The sequence below is a fragment of the Pinus tabuliformis genome, chromosome 7, assembly GCF_031772625.1.
Source record: "Pinus tabuliformis cultivar Carrire ecotype Pingquan chromosome 7, CPIR1, whole genome shotgun sequence".
Lineage (NCBI taxonomy): Eukaryota > Viridiplantae > Streptophyta > Pinopsida > Pinales > Pinaceae > Pinus > Pinus tabuliformis.
The window spans coordinates 1,280,726,538-1,280,747,000 of record NC_142293.1 but is presented as its reverse complement, the minus strand read 5'-3'; the positions used below and the strand labels follow the sequence as shown (position 1 = coordinate 1,280,747,000).

Sequence of the window (20,463 nt, the reverse complement as noted above, 5' to 3'; positions counted from 1 at the left end):
CGAGGGAGAACAACACTTCCTCAAAGGGTCGTGATGTAAGTACGTTAAATCTTTGAACACTTGGATTAAAATGCTACTGTGTGAAAAGCGGGTTACGCGAATAAATTGATGTTTGGGGCTACACGAAGTCGGAGAATCTAGAGAAACAAAGGTAGTGCCAAACTAGAAACTAGCCCCTTGATTTCACCTCCACGAGGGGGCGAAGAATAGCTCGCAAAGGTCTCACCAAGAAGCGTGATCAATTTTATAAGACAGGGAATTCCACACATACCACCCCCACCCACACCACCACCAGTTTCACCGTCTTCACCCCCATCTTTGACCATACCACCTCCGCCACCACCGTGGAGCAAAATTACGAGTGCAATAAAGTTGCCAGTGTTCAAGGGAGTAGGCAATGAAGATCTGCACCAGTTTTGGTTTGTCATAAAATTTGTATGGGAAGCACAGGGAGTCACGGATGACAATACAAAGAAAGTGACATTGGTCAGCGCTCTGCAGGATCGTGCGCTGACCTGGTACATTAAGCATTCCAATGACAATCCGAATGTGGGGATAGCATATATCCAACCTACGCTAAACAAAGAATTTAGTAGGCCAAAGTCAAAGGCACAGTCGATCATTTGGTTTAAGGAATTCACAATGCTACCAGGAGAGACCCCTTGCGAGTTGGATTAGAGACTGAAGTGCACAATTCGCGAACCTAACATGACATTGACAGATGGACAACACTGTGAATGGCTTGTAGCATCGTTAATGCTGCATCTAAGGAACGCGTTGTCAGAATAGAGGCTAGCAACTTAGGCCGAGGCCTTGGAGGTTGCAATGAGATTGAACGAGACCCTAATGTAGGACCCGAACCTGGGAGTTCAGCAAATTCACATGCAGTTGAAAAACTTGTGCCTTGAGATGTAGAGTTTGAAACAAGATAGGACAGCCCACCCAGCAGTGCACGATGAGGTATGTTGCGTAAAGTGCATGGGCCAGGGACATGACAAGGACCACAGCCCAGTGTTCACGAATTATGTCATGGGAGGAGGGACAATGCCATTAAGACCGGAGGCACAAGCATGACCGAGCGCGACACCTGCATTATGGTGCACGATTTGTCAAATAGGAGGAAAGCATGCTACAGATAACTGCCATTTATTGCAAAAGTACACACAGAATTCACAGTAGTTGTTCTGTAATTTCTGTAGATCAGTGGGACATGATGAGCACACCTGTAGAAGTTATGAGCTGATGATGGATCGGACTAATAACTATAGATTTCAGGTCGAAACACGGCCCCTTGACTAGAATGCAGGGATGGCAGGAACTGAATTTCAGGGGCACAGACGAGGCCGAGGTGAAGGAGGACCGGGAAGGGGTCGCAGACAGCTAATATGTTACAATTGTGGAGGGCTAGGACATTATGCCCATGATTGTACAAATCAAACGTGGCCATCATGTTTGTATTGTACATTGTTTATCATGAGACAAAGGATTGTCCCACGCTGATAGCGAGGTTGCATGATCAAGGAGCACTCCAACCTCCCCCAACTCAGAACCTATAAATGATGAGGTCTGAGCCGTGGAAGGAAGACCCTAATGTGAATATTGTGCTCCAAAGTGGAATTATGATAAGAGATGACAAAGGCAAGAAGCCTAAAGAAAGTACTTGGGTTCACAAGGCTCCAATGAAGGAACTAGAGTTTGATTTGGAGCACGCTAAGGAAACCCTCATGGAAGCTAAGAAGAGCTTCGCTGATGCCTCCACTTTAGGAAGTAAAGAGAGACTAGAGCTAGAAATGGACCCATCAATGCTCACAACATTCCTGGAAACATGCATGAGGTTGTTGTGCGACAGGAAGGCTATAAAGGGGTTGCAGGAACTCATAAATAGATGCACTAGGACCACACCAGGAGAATTGCACCGAGTTTGGAAGCTCGGAAAGCACACAACGCGAACGGGGAGGGAGATGAGATTAATGGTGCAGATTTGGGAATATGATATGGACCAAGTGATTCTGGATCTAAGATTAGACGTGAACATCTTGCTAAAGTAGACACGGGAGCGCATGGGAAGGCCTACACTGCAATGGTCTCCTATCCAATTGTGAATGGCGAACCAGAAAAATATCCTACCTATGGGGAGATTGCAGGGAATCACAGTAGATATCGAAGGAGCAAGCGTGCTAGCAGATTTCTAAGTGATAGAGATTGTTGATGACAGCAATCCTTACCCCGCACTATTAGGAATAAATTGGGCCATTGACATGAATGGGGTGATAAATCTGAAGAAGCGCAAGATGATTTTTGAGAAAAATTCTCTGCGCATGGTTGTACCATTGGACCCTGTAGAAGGATCACGCTACATGGAGACAATGCGTGACTACAATAATGACGATGACTTGGAATGCATCTACAAGATAACCATGCGAGAGCAAGACTAGGTGAACTTGACCATGGATGGACAAATCTCATGGGAGCATGAAAGCTCTTGCACATCAAATTCAGATGAGGAAATAGAACCATGGCAGAACCAGTTACACGAGGTAACAACACTAAACTGTAACATGATGACGATATCGCTACACTGCATATCAACGGAGGTAAGGGAGATGCCTATGTATGATGGGTTAAGTGACGTGGATGACTTCCTGAGCAAATTTGAAGGAGAAGTGCCAGAACATCAATTTTTCAAAGCTTTGAAATGGGTACTATGGGCTATGCCTGCGAGGTGGTGGGGTACACACCAAAGAAGCTTTGAGGACTGGCACGAATGTAGGAGGTTGATGCGCATGCAGTTTGGGAAGTCTCAGATGTCATTGACAAACAAGATTGCCAGACAAAATGATCTATGCTCCCACCTATCTAGACGGATGCGGGCATATGGTGAGAAACCTATGTGGAAGCACACAATATTCGTGTTAGGAGATACGATCAGTAAGTAGGTGCGGGCAAGGCAATGGCACGAATGACCCCTCCAGTTGAAACGATGGAGTATGGAAAGACCAAGTGCGCAGAAGGTTATCCACATAGAAGCCTTTAATAAAGTATGTGAAGCGTTGAACAAGGTCCATAATGCGAAGCGGGCTAATTAGGACCTATGCATACCAGTGGTTCTATGGGCTTATAGGACCGTGTACAAGAACCTGATAGCACAGGCACCTCTGAGGCTAGAGTATGAAGCGAACGTTGTAATCCCCATAGAGATTGGAATGCCTAATCCGTGCATGGTAGCATCGGTAGATATGATGGTTCGCGGAACCTTGGAAGAAGAAATCCAAAATGGCAAGTTTAGGCTCCAAGAACTTGTGAAAGAAAGGGTGCGATTAAGGGTGAGAAACACTCTAGTAGAAGTGGAAGTTAAGAAGCTGGAGGATGAGATAAAGAGCTGCCCAGCGAACAACACTTGGTCATTTGTGAATTGAGCAATTGTATACCCCCCATAGTGTGAGCAAAGCCCCGTTTGACCTGTGTAGAGCGTTGATTGAGCCCTTGAGTACGCGAGCGATAGATTTCTGGTTGGACATGATGGCAGCATATGAGGAAGTTATGGAATTCACAGAGATGATCGCCGAAGAGGCCGCGGAGGCCCTAACAGTGGGAGATGCCCCTGAAGGCACCGGGATTATGACAGAAATCCCTAAATCATGACGCACGCCAGGAACAAAGATAGACAAACATGCAATGGTTCTTGTACATGTGTTCTTGTGAAACCCGTTGCGCACCAAGCTAACGATGGAGAAGAAGGGGAAAGCTATTAACATAGAAACTGACGAGGAGGAGGAAGACCTAGAGGACCTTATCATATAGGAAGACGAGGACGAAGGCATGGAGGAGGACACTGAGCCTACACACCCCCCAACAAAGCTGCCCGCCTATATACCCCACAAAAGGGGAAGGCTAAAGTGCCCAAGGATCTTGATGAGAGCAAGAGCTCTCTCCAGACCCCACTCCTCCCAGACAACATCATTTTTGAGGGCACACACTTGGGACGAGTGCCTAGCTTAAAATTTGAAAATTGGGACCTCGCTGACCACAAGAAGTTCCCTCACTTAGAGACCACAGAGCTCATGAAGCCTAAGTGAAACGCTATGGCGAGGGTCATTGAATTAGAGACACGAAAGTGGTTGCATGGAGTGGAAAATGTAGGGCTACTAAACCTACTTCTGGTGTCACATTTCCACCGTGCCCCAATAACAATTTTTGTCATCAGGTAGCTGCTCTGCCTGGTGCATGGTGGGTGTTTGTGGCTTGAGGAGCCCATCCTCATCACGGAACACTTGATTCACTACATCACCTGGCTGCCATGTAAAGGAGAGGAACCTACAGATATCTTGGAGGGGAAAGTAGTGACTTGGCCATCGTAGAGGCCATGAAGAAGAAATATAAACTAGAAAAGAAGAAGAGGGGCTATGCCATATCCAGCATCAACGACAAAGAAATGAGAGTGGCAACCCAAATACTGGCAGGTAAGGTTATGCACAAGTGCCATGTGGATGAGGTACCCACGCCGATTGTAGCACTTGCTCAGTAATGAGTGGAGGGGGTCCAGTTTAACTGGTCTAAGTTCCTCTGCAAGGAATTCTTGGAGAGTTGCCGCGAATCTCAGGAACAATGCAAAACATTCCACTATGCATGGCTTCTACTATCCATAGTGCTTGTGGCAGGGGAATTGCCGGAGGACAGTGAATTCCCCACAATTGATAGGGATCTGCCGGAGGCCGCGAAGTACGCTTCCCTCTTGGCCACAAAGGATGAAAACTAGATCCGCGGTAGTAAGATATTCTGGGTGTTCATGGAGATGAACCACAGAATGGGGATCAACCGCAAGCTGCGGTTATCACCCACTGTCTACAATAGCCTACAAAGTTTTGCATAATTTAAGGTGGACCTCCATAGCATATACATCAGAGCACGCAAGGACCCGGCCAAGCAATGGAGAGAGCTACCCTTTGTAGCCACGGATGATGTAATCTTTAATGTACTAGAGACATGGCCGCTAGAGTGGTGTGCTCTAGATATTGTAGCAATGGAGAAGTCTATGGCGCAAAGGAAGAAAGAGGAGGCCAAACTGTGCATGGCGCAATTGACCGAGAAGAGAAGGAAGGAGGAAGCTTCAGCAGAAGCGCAGGAGGCATAGGACGTTGCACAAACAATAGCTTAACAGAAAAAGGCCGCAGTAGCAGTAGCAGTGCAGGAGGCAGCCGCGAAGGTGCGCAAAGGCCAAAAGTTGCCTTCGCATGGGCAGGAAGTAGAGGAAGAGGAGGGAGGTGTGGACCCACAAACCATGTTAACATAGCTGAAGCACCAGCACCCAACTGAGTGGACAAGGCCACACAAGAAGGTTAAGGCATCGAAGTTGTCTATTGACTTGATCACCCTTACCGAGGGTGATCTGCACGACATTGGTGAGACAGTGCATGATGTCACCTCCGAGGCCCTCCAAAATTTTATGCAGGAGAACCAAATTGTGTTGGAGGCCCTCACAGCATAGCTAGAGCAATTACAGGTGTGCACTCCTTAGGATGGTACCCTTCCAACCAGCCTCGTAATTGGGATAATGGCAACAGAGCAGATGTTGTGCGGTTGAGTGACAAATACCATAGTACTGCTGGAAGGGGCACTGGTGACAACAAATGAGGCCGACAGTTCTACAATTAGCGCACTGAAGGGTATCGACATCAACATGGCTGCACTCCTGCAGGAGACATTATATGTTCTATAAGATGGGATTACTGCAGAATTGCAGGATAGGGAGAGCCCTGCACTATAAGCACTAAGCGAGTAGAAGATCAGTATGGAACAATTGAGCTTACAGCACGACGAAGTGGTGTTGCAGAATCGGTAGCTACTATAAGTACTGGATGAAGCTTGTCAAAGCGTCCCTAATCTGGCCATTCCAACATATACACCAGTAGAGGCGTGCATCCATAGGCTAGTAACAGGGGTGCGCGAGGCGTGGGAGGAAATTACAAAGGTTTAGATGGAGCTGAACCTTTAGATCGAAAAGATGTGGTTGAAGGTGCAGCCATCCAGCCATCTGAATGTAAGAGAACAGCGCGCCAGCACTATTACAGTGGGACTAGACGAGATCGGAAGCGCAGTGACAGACTGCACCAGAATGTTGGAGGAGTCACTTGAGGTCCTCATAAATCTACAGGAGGACCCCAACATCTAGCACTTAGAGACAAAGGCACGTGAACTCCAAAAGCAGTATGAAAGTGTCAAAGGAACTGCACAGATGGTGGCCCTCACTCAGAGGATATCATGGATATAAGAGGCCAAAGTGCTGAAAGAATAGGTGGATGCAGCACGACACAAACAAGCAATCCTAAAGGCACATGTTCAACCTTGGATCGACGAGGCCTTCACCATCATAGTAGCAATTGAAGGCAAGCTCACACAAATGTAGGGGACACAGGCACAGATGCAGGGAAGCAGTTCTGACATCGCGGTCTTAGAATAATGCATCCGGGAGATCCAGTAGGTAGTTGTTCAACACATTGCTGACCTTGCAGTAGTTCGAGCAGAATTTGAGGGACTCCACATGAAGATTTCCACACCGAAAGAGTGACCTGAGGGTGAGTCACAATGTTTCTGTTGGGGCCCTGTTGGGCATGGAATCACCCCAAGGCATGTTTTGGGGCTTAAAGCCCAAGCTTTGACCAAGTCCTTTGTAAAAGATCCATGAATTATGGGTGCAGAGCATGAAGTCATAATAGAGTCATAAGGTTGTTCGCCCTTGTTTTTGTAATATAATGTCGGCTTGATAGACCTACCCATGGTCCGCGGACCATGGGATTGTATAAATAGAGCGAGGCTCCAAGTGTAGAAGATAAGATGACTAAGAATAGAATCATGATGAGTCTAAATGATTGAGTCGAAGTGTAAAGTGTGTCTTTGGGTCGTAGAGTAGGAGAAGGCTCTGTAGCTGAGTGTACAAAGGCCTAGTATTTTGCAACTGAGTGTGTGGACCCTTGCAACTGATTGTGTAGGGCAGGTCAAGTCTGTAACCGTTGGAAGAATTAATAAAGAGAAGTTTACCATATTTCTGTGTATATTTTCCTATTTTAATGTATGATTGGGTATAAATTGCAAGTGTACTGTTTATTTGCTGCGTGAACTCATATGAATGTGTTGTATAAATAAATATAATGTAAGACATCCATTTATGCAAAGATAATTAACTGGTATAAGAAGATAAGTAAGATCTCAGGTGCAACTTAGGGGAATAGCGCAGAGCACTGCTCCAGCAGCACGGAAGCCCCACAACCCCTAGTTAGGGTTGTGCGAAGGAAAGTATATCAGGGTGCGAAGGCTACAGAAGTGCGTGAAGCACTCTGCACGCAGGGACAAATAGTTGGATCAAACCAAACCCTCATACATCTCAAGGGTGCAGAAACCTAGTTCCAGCACCCCGCCATACTACTTCGGGTGAGACCTCAGTCCGCACTTCGCGGACTATTGCCAAAAGGGCCAGTAGTATAGGGATTTGTTTGGCTAATTAACTCCAAACCAGCGTCAATCCCATCAAGCCAAAACCTCCCAAGACATAGGTATCTTTCATTACCCATTACTTTAGTTTTCTAACATTTATCATCCATTTTCAATTGGGTAAATAAGATTGTTGTAAGGTTTTCAATGCCATTCACTATGCCTAGGAACTATTGCTCCTTACCCATAGTAAACTACTAAAGTCTTGCCAATGCTATGTAACTTGTTAGTTCCTTTAGAAATTTTCCCTTCGTCATAGTAAAAGAAATAAAAGAAGCAGGAACAAAGAAGGAAAGAATAGGGTTAAACACAACCAATTCCCAAGGGTCCACAATCTGACCAAGTTCTCTTGAAGTTTTTTTAATTTTATACAAATATTTACCAAATATGCACATAATCATTCAACAAGAAAATAATTACATCAAACTATACTTATCTTTTATGTGGTAAATAATTCACAGGGAAAGAGATGCCCCCCCAACTGTTGTTACTAGTCTTTCTACTGCTTCTTTCCCCGAGCCATCTTCACACTCAGTGTGAATTGGAACAATGTTTAGTTATATCCCATCCATGCACTGCTCTCTCTCTCTCTTCTCCTTTTTCCTCAAGTTCACTTTTTGGACAAACCACAAAATCATAGGGATAATAGTACTCCACCTAAGCAATGAGAATGACAATTACATCTAGTTCTCCCCCTCAGCTAGTTTAATTTCCAAACAGTTAATTTGATTAGTGATCATAACATTTCCAACCCTAGACATTCTCTAATCCTTACGAGGTCTAGTATTAGGGATAAACTAAGCACACATGTCTCAGTTTTCGATTCCACTTGCAAACCATCTCAAGAATCCTTTCCTGGAAACATCCTTCCTACTTTCAACAATGCCTTGTTGTATATTCACACTATTACAACTTCCTTATCCTCAATTGGACCTACTCCAATTAGGTACCAAGTCTTCAAGGCTGCCTCAAGATTTTCTTCTCTCTCACCCTATTGGCTCCCTTGTCCCCACTAAGATTATTTATCTCTAGGGAGAGGAGTAACTAACTGTTTGGAGATGAAACTCTCTTTTAGCACTTCCTCCTGTAATTTTATGGCTGACCATAAATTTCATTATTTATAATTTATAAATTCAGATAAATAAAATAACATTTATGTCTTACCATTCATCCTAGGCCTTTATCTGGCCCACAATTTTGCCAAGTCATTTGTGGTAAAACAAAAAATATTTGCAACTTTATAGTGGTGTGTAACATCTTCTTCCCCTCAAGCAAAACACTAGCCTCAGTGTTTTCGTATCCCTCAAAATAGGCTCGAATATGCGTCACGCATATAATATTAATTTTCCGAGGTAATCTCTTGCAGTTGAAGTGCTTCCGATGCACTTAACTTGGGTAACCACTTGTTTCTATAGCATAATCTCTCCCTATAATAGAGAATGCACAGAGGGCTAGGATTATCCGTCTCGATTGACCTACATCCACAATCACCATCATCATTAGTTCCCATAAATCATTATTTAAGAATGTGTATACATAAATATAACCTTTCAATCTTCATCACAAACATGTCAGTTATTATTTATATACCCCGCAAGTGCTATCAACATGCATCACAATTCAAAAAGTGTTGATAGCCTGCACTTAATAAGGGTTAGCAATATGACGATAAAATTATCATTGTAATTTATTTTTCTTACCCAATGGCTATCTCAATCAATAAATACCCCACCATGTGATTTCGCTATAAGTTTAATACCATGGAAGTATCAATTATGTTTTCATTATTTACTTAGTAATAATCATATATGAGAAACCATCTTTTATTTTAGTGTAAAATTAATGCATTTTTGTACCAAATAACACTATTTTATTTTAATGCAATTGTCATAGAGGCATTAGTCATGGATGAGTAGTGTTTAAAAATACCTTTTTTTTCCTGCTATATTCAAAATGGCCATATTATTGTCTACTTCTTCCAATTAAACTTAAGCATGCCCATCTTGGTCGCTTGGCTATTTCTTAGCACCAATCAAGGATCCCATTATCATCATGTTGGTTGTATTATAGGTTGTTGATATAGCTTATATGAAACTTCGCTTCCACATATAAGCATGGGGTCTTTTCCCTTGTGCTCATATGTGTATTAACTATCTCACACTTGCCATGTTACTATAACATTAGTGTTTCCTTATATATTGGAACACATCTTGTCATCCACTGCATTCAATCATAGGGATTTAATGTATTTAACATGTAAGTTTCGGTGGAATATTGATAGAAAATACTCCTATTCCAACATGTGATTAATTAGTTAGCTTATTATACTCTCATGCAATAATCTTGTTAGTTATTGTCACAAGCAAGATTTCCTTACCTTGCACCCATGATGGCTTGGGACCAATGGTTTGGTCTATGAGCCTCACCATACTTTCATGATGTCAAACATGCCTCAAAAAAACATTACCAAGTCCTAAGACAATTACTTCAACTTACGAACTACCAATGTATCCTCTCCTTTGTTTGAGTGGACCCAATCTTGTTTGTGTTACTTATCTACTAGTGGTTTCATGCAAAAACGAGGGTCTTATAATTCAATTGGTTTTTTTTTTCATTCTATCTTCTCTTTGGATCTTTAACAATTACTATGTTGAGGCCAGAAGAATAAGGTAATTTAATGATCCTAAATATGAATAAAAGTGATATAAAGCAAATAATATGTGCAGCAAATTATAAAAATGAAATACACATTAAACATTCACAGAAAAGCTGCAAATATGGAACACTGAGCCATTTTATTAATTTTCTGAAGTCCAAATACAATGGATGACAAGATCATGCCCTGGGCTTGTTTCAAGAACAAGCTGGATGAAACCCAGGTGATGGAACAATTGAGATGATGGCCATTCAGTTGTTGCACCACTTTGCATTGCACTGTCCCAACAAATGCTGGTCTGCAACTTCAACCTACTAGAATGTGCCCAGAAATTGCCTAGAAATTTAAATCCTTCTAGGCTTAAACTCCATAGACAAAACCCAGAAGGGAATTTCTCTGGTTTTGACTATGGGTTTTCGGCCTCCTTGGAGCCTCTCCCCACCTGCTACAACCAAATTCGACTTGTAGGAAAAAAATGCAACTCCCTCTCAAAATATCCCTGGAATGTTGAGCTCACCTCTACTAACTAACATCTTGCTCCCCGGATGACTCTAGGTCTAGATGACTGCTCTCGCAGCACCACGAGTTTGCTGTTACAGTGGCCTCTGCGCTGGTCCATCTTGCTGCTACTCCAGCAATGTTACGTTTTTCCATGCTGCCTCCTCAACTCCTGGATCTCCTAGAAAGCTCTTAATCCCTCTTTCTGGTCTATTCTTGGCTGTCCCAGCACGCTGTGAATTCCCCTTGCTGATTACCAAGTCCTACTGCGTGTTCTCTGGCTGCCTAGGAATATGAAGTGTCTCCCTACACTAATGGTTGAAATGTGTGACTATACCAGAATCCCTGAAAACCCTGTGTAAGAGCTTCCCTAGGGTGGGCATGGATGGTCTCCCAAAGAAGTGGTTGAATCTTCCTTATGGAAGACTCATGGCTAAACAATCGATAGACTCGCAAAACAGTAGAGCGTACAAAATGAGTTTGTTTTTCAAAATAATCATAATGCCTCCAAAATGAAAGTTTCTATCTTTAAGGGGTGCTCCTTGGGCACCCCTTAGCCTCATGTTGGACCCTCAATCCACTAGATCGACTTCCCTCCAATGTATCCTTGGCCAATTTCGAATTATGCATGTGATGGCCCCCACATTCCACTTGCTGCAAAAAATAATTGGAACTGTCTATAGTTCCTAAGTTTCTACTTGTGGGGTCCTTCTCCTAAACAAAAATTTCTACCACAATTGTGTTGTTGCATCCCGTGACTAATTCATTTCATAAGGGACAAGACAGTCCTCCCCTCCCAAATGTTACCTTCCCTCAAGCAACCTCAAAGGTGTTGAGGTATAAAATGTGTCTTTTTAACTCCTAATTATCTTCACATTAGTTTATCAATCTGGGCAAGATTTTCTATTTCAAGAGTGTACACAGTTTGTGGCGGCTATCTACTCAAGAGTAATGTTTCTAAATCACAGTACAGTGCTATCAAATACAAGAGTAAATAGATGCTTTAAATAAAACTCACTTGCAATTAAAGGAAACTCAATGCTCTGAAACTAAATCATTTACTCAACAAAGTAACAGCAATTATCAGTCAAGGATATGGTAGCAATAACTCATTCCTTGTTTAACTATAATCCCTCGATATATGAATATCTTTAGAATATAAAGGGAATATAATTAAAGGAAAGGATGATGAAATAAATGGCCAATTCATACATTTTCCATAGCTCAACACACTCCCCTACTTACCCTTTTTCATGCCCTCATGAAAACCATGTAGTTTGAGTGCAAAGTAGTCAAAGAATAGGCTGGAGAAGGGATGTCATGAGGTGGTCTAAAACCATGATTTTTAGCCAAATTTTCAAAGATGTGCCTTGTTTGTCCTTCAAGTAATTCGTATATGGCTTTATACCCTTCTACAGGATACCTAACAATAGGACAACGAAATCAACAACCTAGCCAATATGGCCCTTCCCTCAAGATGAGGTTGCTGTAAGTAACCAAGTGATTTGCAGCTAATTTAAAGTTTTTATAGTGAAATGGTTCTTTGTCCTATACATTATGATTGGAAGTTTTCCATCTTAATTTAGCTGCTGCCAAATACTCTACCCCTTGCTGGACAATTTCTTTGTGGATGGGTCCCAAGGTCTCGATTACTACTTCCTTTTGCATTAGACTCTTATGTTTGATTAGCAGTTGTAATGGGTTTTTTGGTTCACCCCTGACCCAAAGGTACAACCCATTTTTTTGTCTTTGGAAAGTATTATCGGCTTTGAACCACTTCAACTGGTTAATAACAAATGAAATGAATGCTTCAAACTGTACATCACCAACAAAATGGCTGGGGTTCTTCTCCATTTCTTCTTCCAATATAAAATTATGCAAATAAAACTCACAGAGTAATCATTGAACTTTTACTCCATGGTGTTTACAGCAGTTTATAAAATCCTCAACAGTTTTTAATTCTATGGGATTCCCTGACCTAACAACCTTAATTTTTAACTGTAAATACCTTTCTAATAAAAATAGAGCATAGTTCTTTGCAGGGGACCTGCATGCTAAAACATCTGTGTAAAGGGAACATAGAGTATCCATTTGACACATGACTATTTCCAGTTCATTCTTTATCTTTTCAGTTCTTTCTTCTGCCCTCCGACACTTCTTGAAGGCCTCACTTTCCGACGCGTTGATATTCTGCAATTACCTCTGTAATTCCTGGTACCTTTCTTGGGGAACAGTCTCTTCCTCAATCTTCTCTACGGTTAGCTAAGCCCGTGCCAGCTTCTCTTGAAGACTTGTTATACTAGGATCACTACTTACTAAAACATCTCTAGCTTGGATGCCTGTCTGGGTGTCTACACTATTGGAGGGTATATCCTCCATTTGAATGGCCGTATTGCAAAAATGTGCAGTCTCTATTTGGGCAGCCGCTTCTGTAACGGTTGCATGCTATTCCTTATCATTTTGAATGAGTATGGGCTCAGTTTGAGTCTCCTTAGCCCTTGTATCATGGAATTCAGTTTGAATGGCTACATCCACTATTTTCGAGGTTCTACTTGCAATTCTTCTCCTTTTTAATATTCTTATCTCTTGTCTGAGTCTTTTCACTAAGCTCTGCAGCTTTTGTTGTTCCTTTTGCAGCCTCTTAATTCTTCTTTTCTTCTTCTTGGGAGGAACAACTATTTCACTAACCGTTTCTGCTCTTACTAAGCTTGGTTGCTCAGTTGGGTTTTGTTCTCCAAGGGCTATGTCTTTGCCCTGACTAGTTTCCATTTCCTCTATTTGGCCCACATCTTCTATGTTTACATCGACCTGACTAGGTTCTTCTACAGAGGTAACCCTAGCTTGGTTTGTCTTTTCCTGAGTGGTTTCTGCCCCTACCTCTACTTCACCAACTATTTCTTCTGATATATTCCTATTATGGGAAAAGTCCTCTTCTGATTGTGTTACTTCAACATTGAGGTTTAGCAGACTTTTGGGCTGAATATATTCACTCATATTGGCCAAAATCTAGACCAATTCCTCCTCATATAATGGGTCTTGGGGTGGACTTGTGCCGGGAGTTAGGGGAAGTTCTGCTTCATCCCTCTTTTCTTCACTAGTATGCTCTATTTCTTCCTCAAGTTCTGATTCTTGGTTGTCTCTTCCTTCCAGCTGTAAGGGTTGCTCATTTTCAGGGCTAGATAATTCTAAGGGTTGGCTGCTGCTACCCTAGAGTCCCATGCTTGTTCTCAATCTGGAAGAGTGTCTACGTTTTTGTGATTTTCTTGTTGTGCTGGTGGTTCTTTTTCTTTTTGGAGTAGGTAAGGCTAATCCCCTATATATAGAAAACACTAATTCTTCCCAACTAGTTTGTTGATGGACAATATTGTAGCTTACTATCAACTAAATTAGACAATGATGACTTACAACCGTATCTATATGTCGGGATTTCTTTATGCTTTGAGCAGCGTCATGCAACAAAAAATTCAAATATGCAGGCAGGTTTATAGAACATTTCTGTTTTAAAACTGCTAGTAATTTAAGGTGGCGTGGTCTTACCACATCCTTTCTTTCATCGCATGTAATGTAGCTCTGAACTACTCTAGCCAGCTCTGTATATGGTTCTCTGAGAGATGAAGGTTGGAATCCTTTACCTTTGACAATCACGTTCTGTCCCTCATCTTCAAAGATGACCATGGTGTCTTGAAGCCTCAATTTTTTATGTGTCCATATGGGTCTGACTGCTGGTAGTCTAGATACCTCAGCTATTACTATATCCGTCACTATTATTCATCTTCCTCTTACTATAGAATGATCATCCCACAAATTCTGCAAAAAATTGATAGCCATAGTTTCATGGGGTTGCTGCAGTCATGTAAAATATGCCACCCATCAAGCTCTTACTAAAATTTCTCGTGTGACATCGAAAACTGCTAGTGTCTATGGCTCGCTACATACTGATCGTCTTCCCATCTTTTCTAAGTTCTGCACACTGTTATTTTTACACAGTAATGCACAGAGCCAACAATGGAACAACAAACTGTAAATATCAAATAATACCTTTTCCTTAACATAGATACTATTAAAACTTGCTATTATGGGATATTATCCAGCCTGGTACAACCAAATAAAAGATTGACACATATGCAAAAGTGCTTTGGAAGTCACCCGCGCCCCCATGAAAAATGATAGGTTGCCTTCGACCGGTTAAATAGAGGAACGACGTACTGACGACCATCGTACCATGGTGAAAAAATGGCAAGGTGTACATATTTATGACAAGATCACAAAAATATCGAATTGCTGAAATTGATGCATTATAATGGAAATTATGAATAAATATGGAGATGCTATGGAGTGATGTGAAAAAGGGAAAAGGGCAGCTGACATAGGTAAGATGCTATCTGGTCATTATTCCACTCAAACCATTATGATTGACTTTTTAAACGATATTTCATGCATAAAAGGTTCAAAAGGAATTAGGAACATAATCTCTTTTGAAATAAAGATAAAGAAATAAGAAAAGGGTTTATAGTTACTATTGATGTTTGAAATATATGAATCCAATACCATCAGCAGAGCTCTGTTACCCACAGATGTTTATAACCTTGACAAAGTTGCTTTTTCACCCTTTGGAACCATAATCCTTTGTGTGTGCATAAGAAAGTTCCTTGTGATGTCAGAATGGAGGGCATTGTGTTGGCTTGGTAACCAAATTGATCACAATGCCATTCACTGGGAAAGAGTGAAAGGTGGATAGACCGGCTTGTGATAAGACCTCCTATTCCAAGGACTTTTATTTTTCTGATGTGTCCATTGGATCATATCCCTGGTGTGGTGTCCATAGTGGGAATGACACTTCACTACTTCCTTATGATCATGGTAGGTTGGCTCATGATGAGTCCCCCTATCCTCCATCTGCTAAATCATAGAATTGTAAGTGAATATATATATATATATATATATATATATATATATATATATATATATATTCTCTTTTCTTTTATATAGCACTTCCTATTTATATATAGAGAATGTCTCAACACTCCTTAAGAGTAGGGATGGTGGAAGAAGTCTGAACATATCAATAGAAGAAAATATGCCCTTATTCTTATTTACTAATTAATAATCAAAGAGAATTATGAGAATTAGGGAAAAACCAACATGATAAAAGTAATCAATCAATTTGAGTTCTAGTGAAAATAAGGACAGCGAAGTAATATAGATAGTTGTGTCCTTCCCTTTTTCTAATCAATACAAATCAATCTCATTAAAGATGATAATTTTTCTTTGATTTTCTTATTCTAGCAACCTCTAATTTTGTATCCTTGCACAAATTTATATTCTTGCTTCCAAAGGATCATGGAGAGTGAAACATTATTCACAAAAAAAAAATGCACTCAAAAAAACGGTGTTGTTCCTTAAATGGAACGGCTATTGTTCCTTAAGAGGAACAACAAAATGACATCTACACGCAAAACTGTTGTCCCTTAAGAAGAACAACAGAAAGATAAAAAATTGCACACGAAACTGCTATTCCTTAAGAGAAGCAACAAGTAAAACAAACGCAAATAAAAGTGTTGATACTTCGGCTGAACAACATAAATAAAAACCAAAGCGAAACTGTTGCTTCTTAAAAGGAACAACAACAAGAAAAAAAATGACAAAATTGTTGTTCCTTAGAAGGGACGACATTTGTTCCTTAGGCGGAACAACAACTATTCCTTAATGGAACAACGTAAACACACGGATACCAGATTGTTGTTCCTTAGATGGAATGGCTGTTGTTCCTTTTAAAGGGAACAACAATTGTTCCTTAAAAGGAACAACATAAACAGATGTAAACGGGACTGTTGTTCCTTAAATGGAACGGCTATTGTTCCTTAAGAGGAACAACAACTGTTCCTTAAGAGGAATAGCAACATACAAAAATGCATAACTGATGTTCCTTAAATGGAATGGCTGTTGTTCCTTAAATGGAACGACTATTGTTCCTCAAGAGGAATAGCAGTTGTTCCTTAAGAGGAACAACAATCATTCAAAAATGCAAAATTGTTGTTCCCTAAATGGAATGGCTATTATTCCTTAAGAGGAACAATAGCTATTCTTTAAGAGGAACAACAAAAACACGCAAAATTGTTGTTCCTCAAAAGGAATGGCTATTGTTCCTTAAGAGGAACAACAAAAATAAAAAGACGCAAAATTGTTGTTCCTTAAGAGGAATGGTTGTTGTTCCTTAAGAGGAACAGTAGTTCTTCCTTAAGAGGAATAGTAGCTATTCCTTAAGAGGAACAACAAAAATAAGAACACGCAAAACAGTTGTTCCTTAATAGGAATGACTGCTATACCTTAAGAGGAACATCAACTGTTTCTTAAGCAAAACAAAAAAAATACAAACATACGAGATTATTGTTCCTTAAATGGAACAGCTACTATTCCTTAAGAGGAACAACAACTATCCCTTAAATGGAACAACAAAAATAGACCACACACAACACTGTTGTTCCTTAAAAGGAACGGCTATTGTTCCTTAAGAGGGACAACAACTATTCCTTAAAAGGAACAACAAAAAATGCAAACACACAACACTGTTGTTCCTTAAATGGAACAGTTGTTGTTCCTTAAGCGGAACAACAATTGTTCCTTAAGAGGAACAACAAAAATATAAACACCCACAAAACTGTTGTTCCTTAAGAGGAACAGAACAAAGAAAACACGTGCAAAAACTGTTGTTTCTTAAATGGAACGGTTGTTGTTCCTTAAATGGAACAACACTAAAATCTGTACAAAAAGAGTTTATACAAAAATTTAAAAAAAAAAAAGGAAAGTTTATATACAAAATTCAAAAACAAATGAGTTATTTACTGGATTAATGCTGAGGATGGGTTAACCTCCTCAACGAGAATTTTCATGGTGGAATCTTCCTATAATTGTTGGTAAAAGGACTCCCTGGTAAGCGGTTTGTGATAAAGTCGCACTCGATGACCATTCGCTTTGAAAGAATATCCAGATCCATCAATGGTTGTTAATGTAATGGTGCCATTATCGTGCACTTTTTGTATCTCATAAGGTCCAAGCCATCAGGTCTGGAGCTTTTCGGGGAAATCCTAGAACCTTGAATCATATAGGAGTGCCCAGCCTCCTTAATGGAAGATCTTCTTTTTAATAAGGGCATCGTGCCATTTTGCCCTCTGCTGTTGAATTAATGTAGTGTGCTGAAGAGCCGAGAGCCTGATTGCATCTAATTCATTGATTTGCTATAATCTATTGTTCTGAGCTTCATTTAAATTCAAACCCACCTCCTGCGCTATTCTTAATGTTTGAATATCGAATTCGATTGGGAAGATGGGTTCCTTACCAAATACCAATTGATATGGTGAATATCCTATGGTGTTTCTCCATGTTTTGCGGTATTCCCACAAGGCTTCTAGCAACCTTGAAGCCCAGACATGTCTGTGTTATGCAAATGTTTTTGTAAGTATTGCCTAAATCACCTTATTAATACTTTCTACTTGGCCATTTGCCTGTGGGTGGTATGGAGTTGTAATTTTGTGCCGGATATGGTAATTTCTCAATGTTGCAGCAATCTTGTTACCTACAAATTGCGGTCCTCAATCTGTAATTATGTCTCTCAACAGGCCATATCACACAAATAATTGGAAAAGAAAATATATTATTGAATCCTCTGTAGCTCTTGGCAGCAACTCTGCTTCAACCCATTTAGTAACATACTTTGTTGCAACCAGTATGTATGTTTTTTGATTGGATGATGGGTTAATAGGACCAACAAAATCTAGCGCCCACTGCTCAAAAGGCTCGATTACTAATTGCGGGTTCAGAGGCATCTCATTAGATTGTCCAGGGCATCCCACCCTCTGGCAGCTATCACAGGCTTGAACAAACTTTTTAGCATCTTTAAAGATAGTAGGCTAGTAATACCCTGTTTGTAAGACTTTGTGACCGGTTCTGCGGTCTACAAAATGTCTGCCACACAGCCCATCATGGCATGCTTTTAGAATCTCAAACACTTCATCTCCCAGGACACATCTTCTAATGTGCATAGATGCCTGTGTATTGAATAAGTAGCCCCCAATCCAAGAGAATTGAGTACTGCGCTGCACTATTTGTTTTCGTTCATTAGGCGTTAGGTGCTTGGGTAATTTTCCCACTACCAAGTAATTTGCAACGTCGACATACCATGGTGTTCTGATAGTAACAACAAATAAATGTTCATCAAGAAATTGATCCTCAACTGTTGTTGCGTCCGCTAGCTTTGGCATTCGTGAGAGAAAATCAGCTACAGGGTTTTCTTTTCCAGGTCGATCCTTAATTGTGATGTCAAATTCCTGCAAGAGAATCAACCATCTTGTCACTCTTCCATTTGTAACAGGTTTATTTGCTAAATACTTAATGGCAGAGTGATCTGTATATAAAACTATAGGATATCCAGTTATATAATGTCTAAATTTATTTACAGCATATATTACAGCTAAAAATTCTTTTTTAGTCACAGTATAGTTTAATTCAGTAGGAGATAGATTTTTGCTGATATAATATATTGCATATGGATTTTTATCTTCTTCCTGTCCAAGAACTGCTCCGATTGCTGTGTCTGAAGCATCAGATGAAATTTGGAATGGAAAATCCCAATTTGGGCCCCTTAGCACTAGGGCTATTGATACAAGCTTTTTTAGATCCTCAAAAGCACAGTCACACTTATCTATCCAAATAAAATCAATATTTCCTGTTAGTGCATATAAAGGTGCAGCAATCTGAGAAAAATGCTTTATAAATCTTCTATAATAACCAGAAAATCCCAAAAAACTGTGTACCTCTGTTTGTGTGGTAGGGGTAGGTATTAACAAAATTATCTGAATTTTAGCCAGATCTACCTGTATTCCAGCTACTAAGATATAATGACCTAAGATGAGTCCCTCGGTCATCATCATATGACATTTTTCACGGCTCAAACAGAACTTGGTGGCAATTCATCTTTGCAACACTTTTTCTAATGTTTGTAATGTTGGCTGAAAGTCATCCCCATAAGGTGTGAAGTCGTATGTATATACTTCGAGCCCTTCATTTATTAAATCTAAAAAAATGATGAGTACAACCCTCTAAAATATGGCAGGGGCATTGCATAGCCCAAAGGGTAAGACCCTGTAAGCAAATGTTCCTAAAGGATAGGTAGAGGTAGTTTTATCCTGATCTTCAGGGGCAATCTAGATCTAATTGTATCCACTGAAGCCATCTAGGAAAGAAAAGAATTTCTTTTCTACTAAAGTGTCCAAGACCTGATTAATGAATGGAAGGGGGAAGTGGTATTTCTGGGTTGCTTTATTTAGTTCTCTATAGTCAACACATATCCACCACTTTCCATTCCTTTTTGGCACCACTGCTAATGGAGAAACCCACTTGCTGTCAGATTTTGGGTAGATAAAGTTTACATCTAAAAGTTTTTGTAATTCAGCTTTCACAATATCCTTTATATGAGGATTTAATCTCCGTTGGGGTTGGCGAATAGGTCTAGCATCCTTTTCTATATAGATGTGGTGCATACACAACTGGGGATCAATTCCTTTCATGTCCGGGTAATCCCATGCAAAGGCTTCTTTATATTTTCTCAGGAGTTGAACCAACTTTTCTTCTTGTTTAGCAGTCAGGTTTTTGTTAATGTTCAAAGTTTTTCCTAGCTCAATTTCTATGGTTTTTCTGTTGTAAACAGAGGTGGTAGGTATTGATTGATCATGAGTATCTTTCAGGGGATCTTCTTCTACTTCATTATCGAATGCTGCTTCGATCATGTGACATTTTAGATGGGATCTGGTTTTTGGTTGGTTAATGAA

The 20,463-nt window shown here is 40.6% G+C and overlaps 1 protein-coding gene across 1 annotated transcript in view; it reads left to right on the top strand.

Annotated features, from left to right (window-relative positions):
- The window catches only part of LOC149252176 (bifunctional UDP-glucose 4-epimerase and UDP-xylose 4-epimerase 1-like), an 86,525-nt gene extending 85,141 nt beyond the window's left edge, over positions 1-1,384 (top strand). Inside the window, exon 4 of the mRNA XM_089454090.1 lies at positions 1,269-1,384. Coding sequence (XP_089310216.1) covers positions 1,269-1,384 — 116 coding nt within the window. The remainder of the gene's footprint in view (positions 1-1,268) is intronic.
- Positions 1,385-20,463: the final 19,079 nt, after the last annotated feature.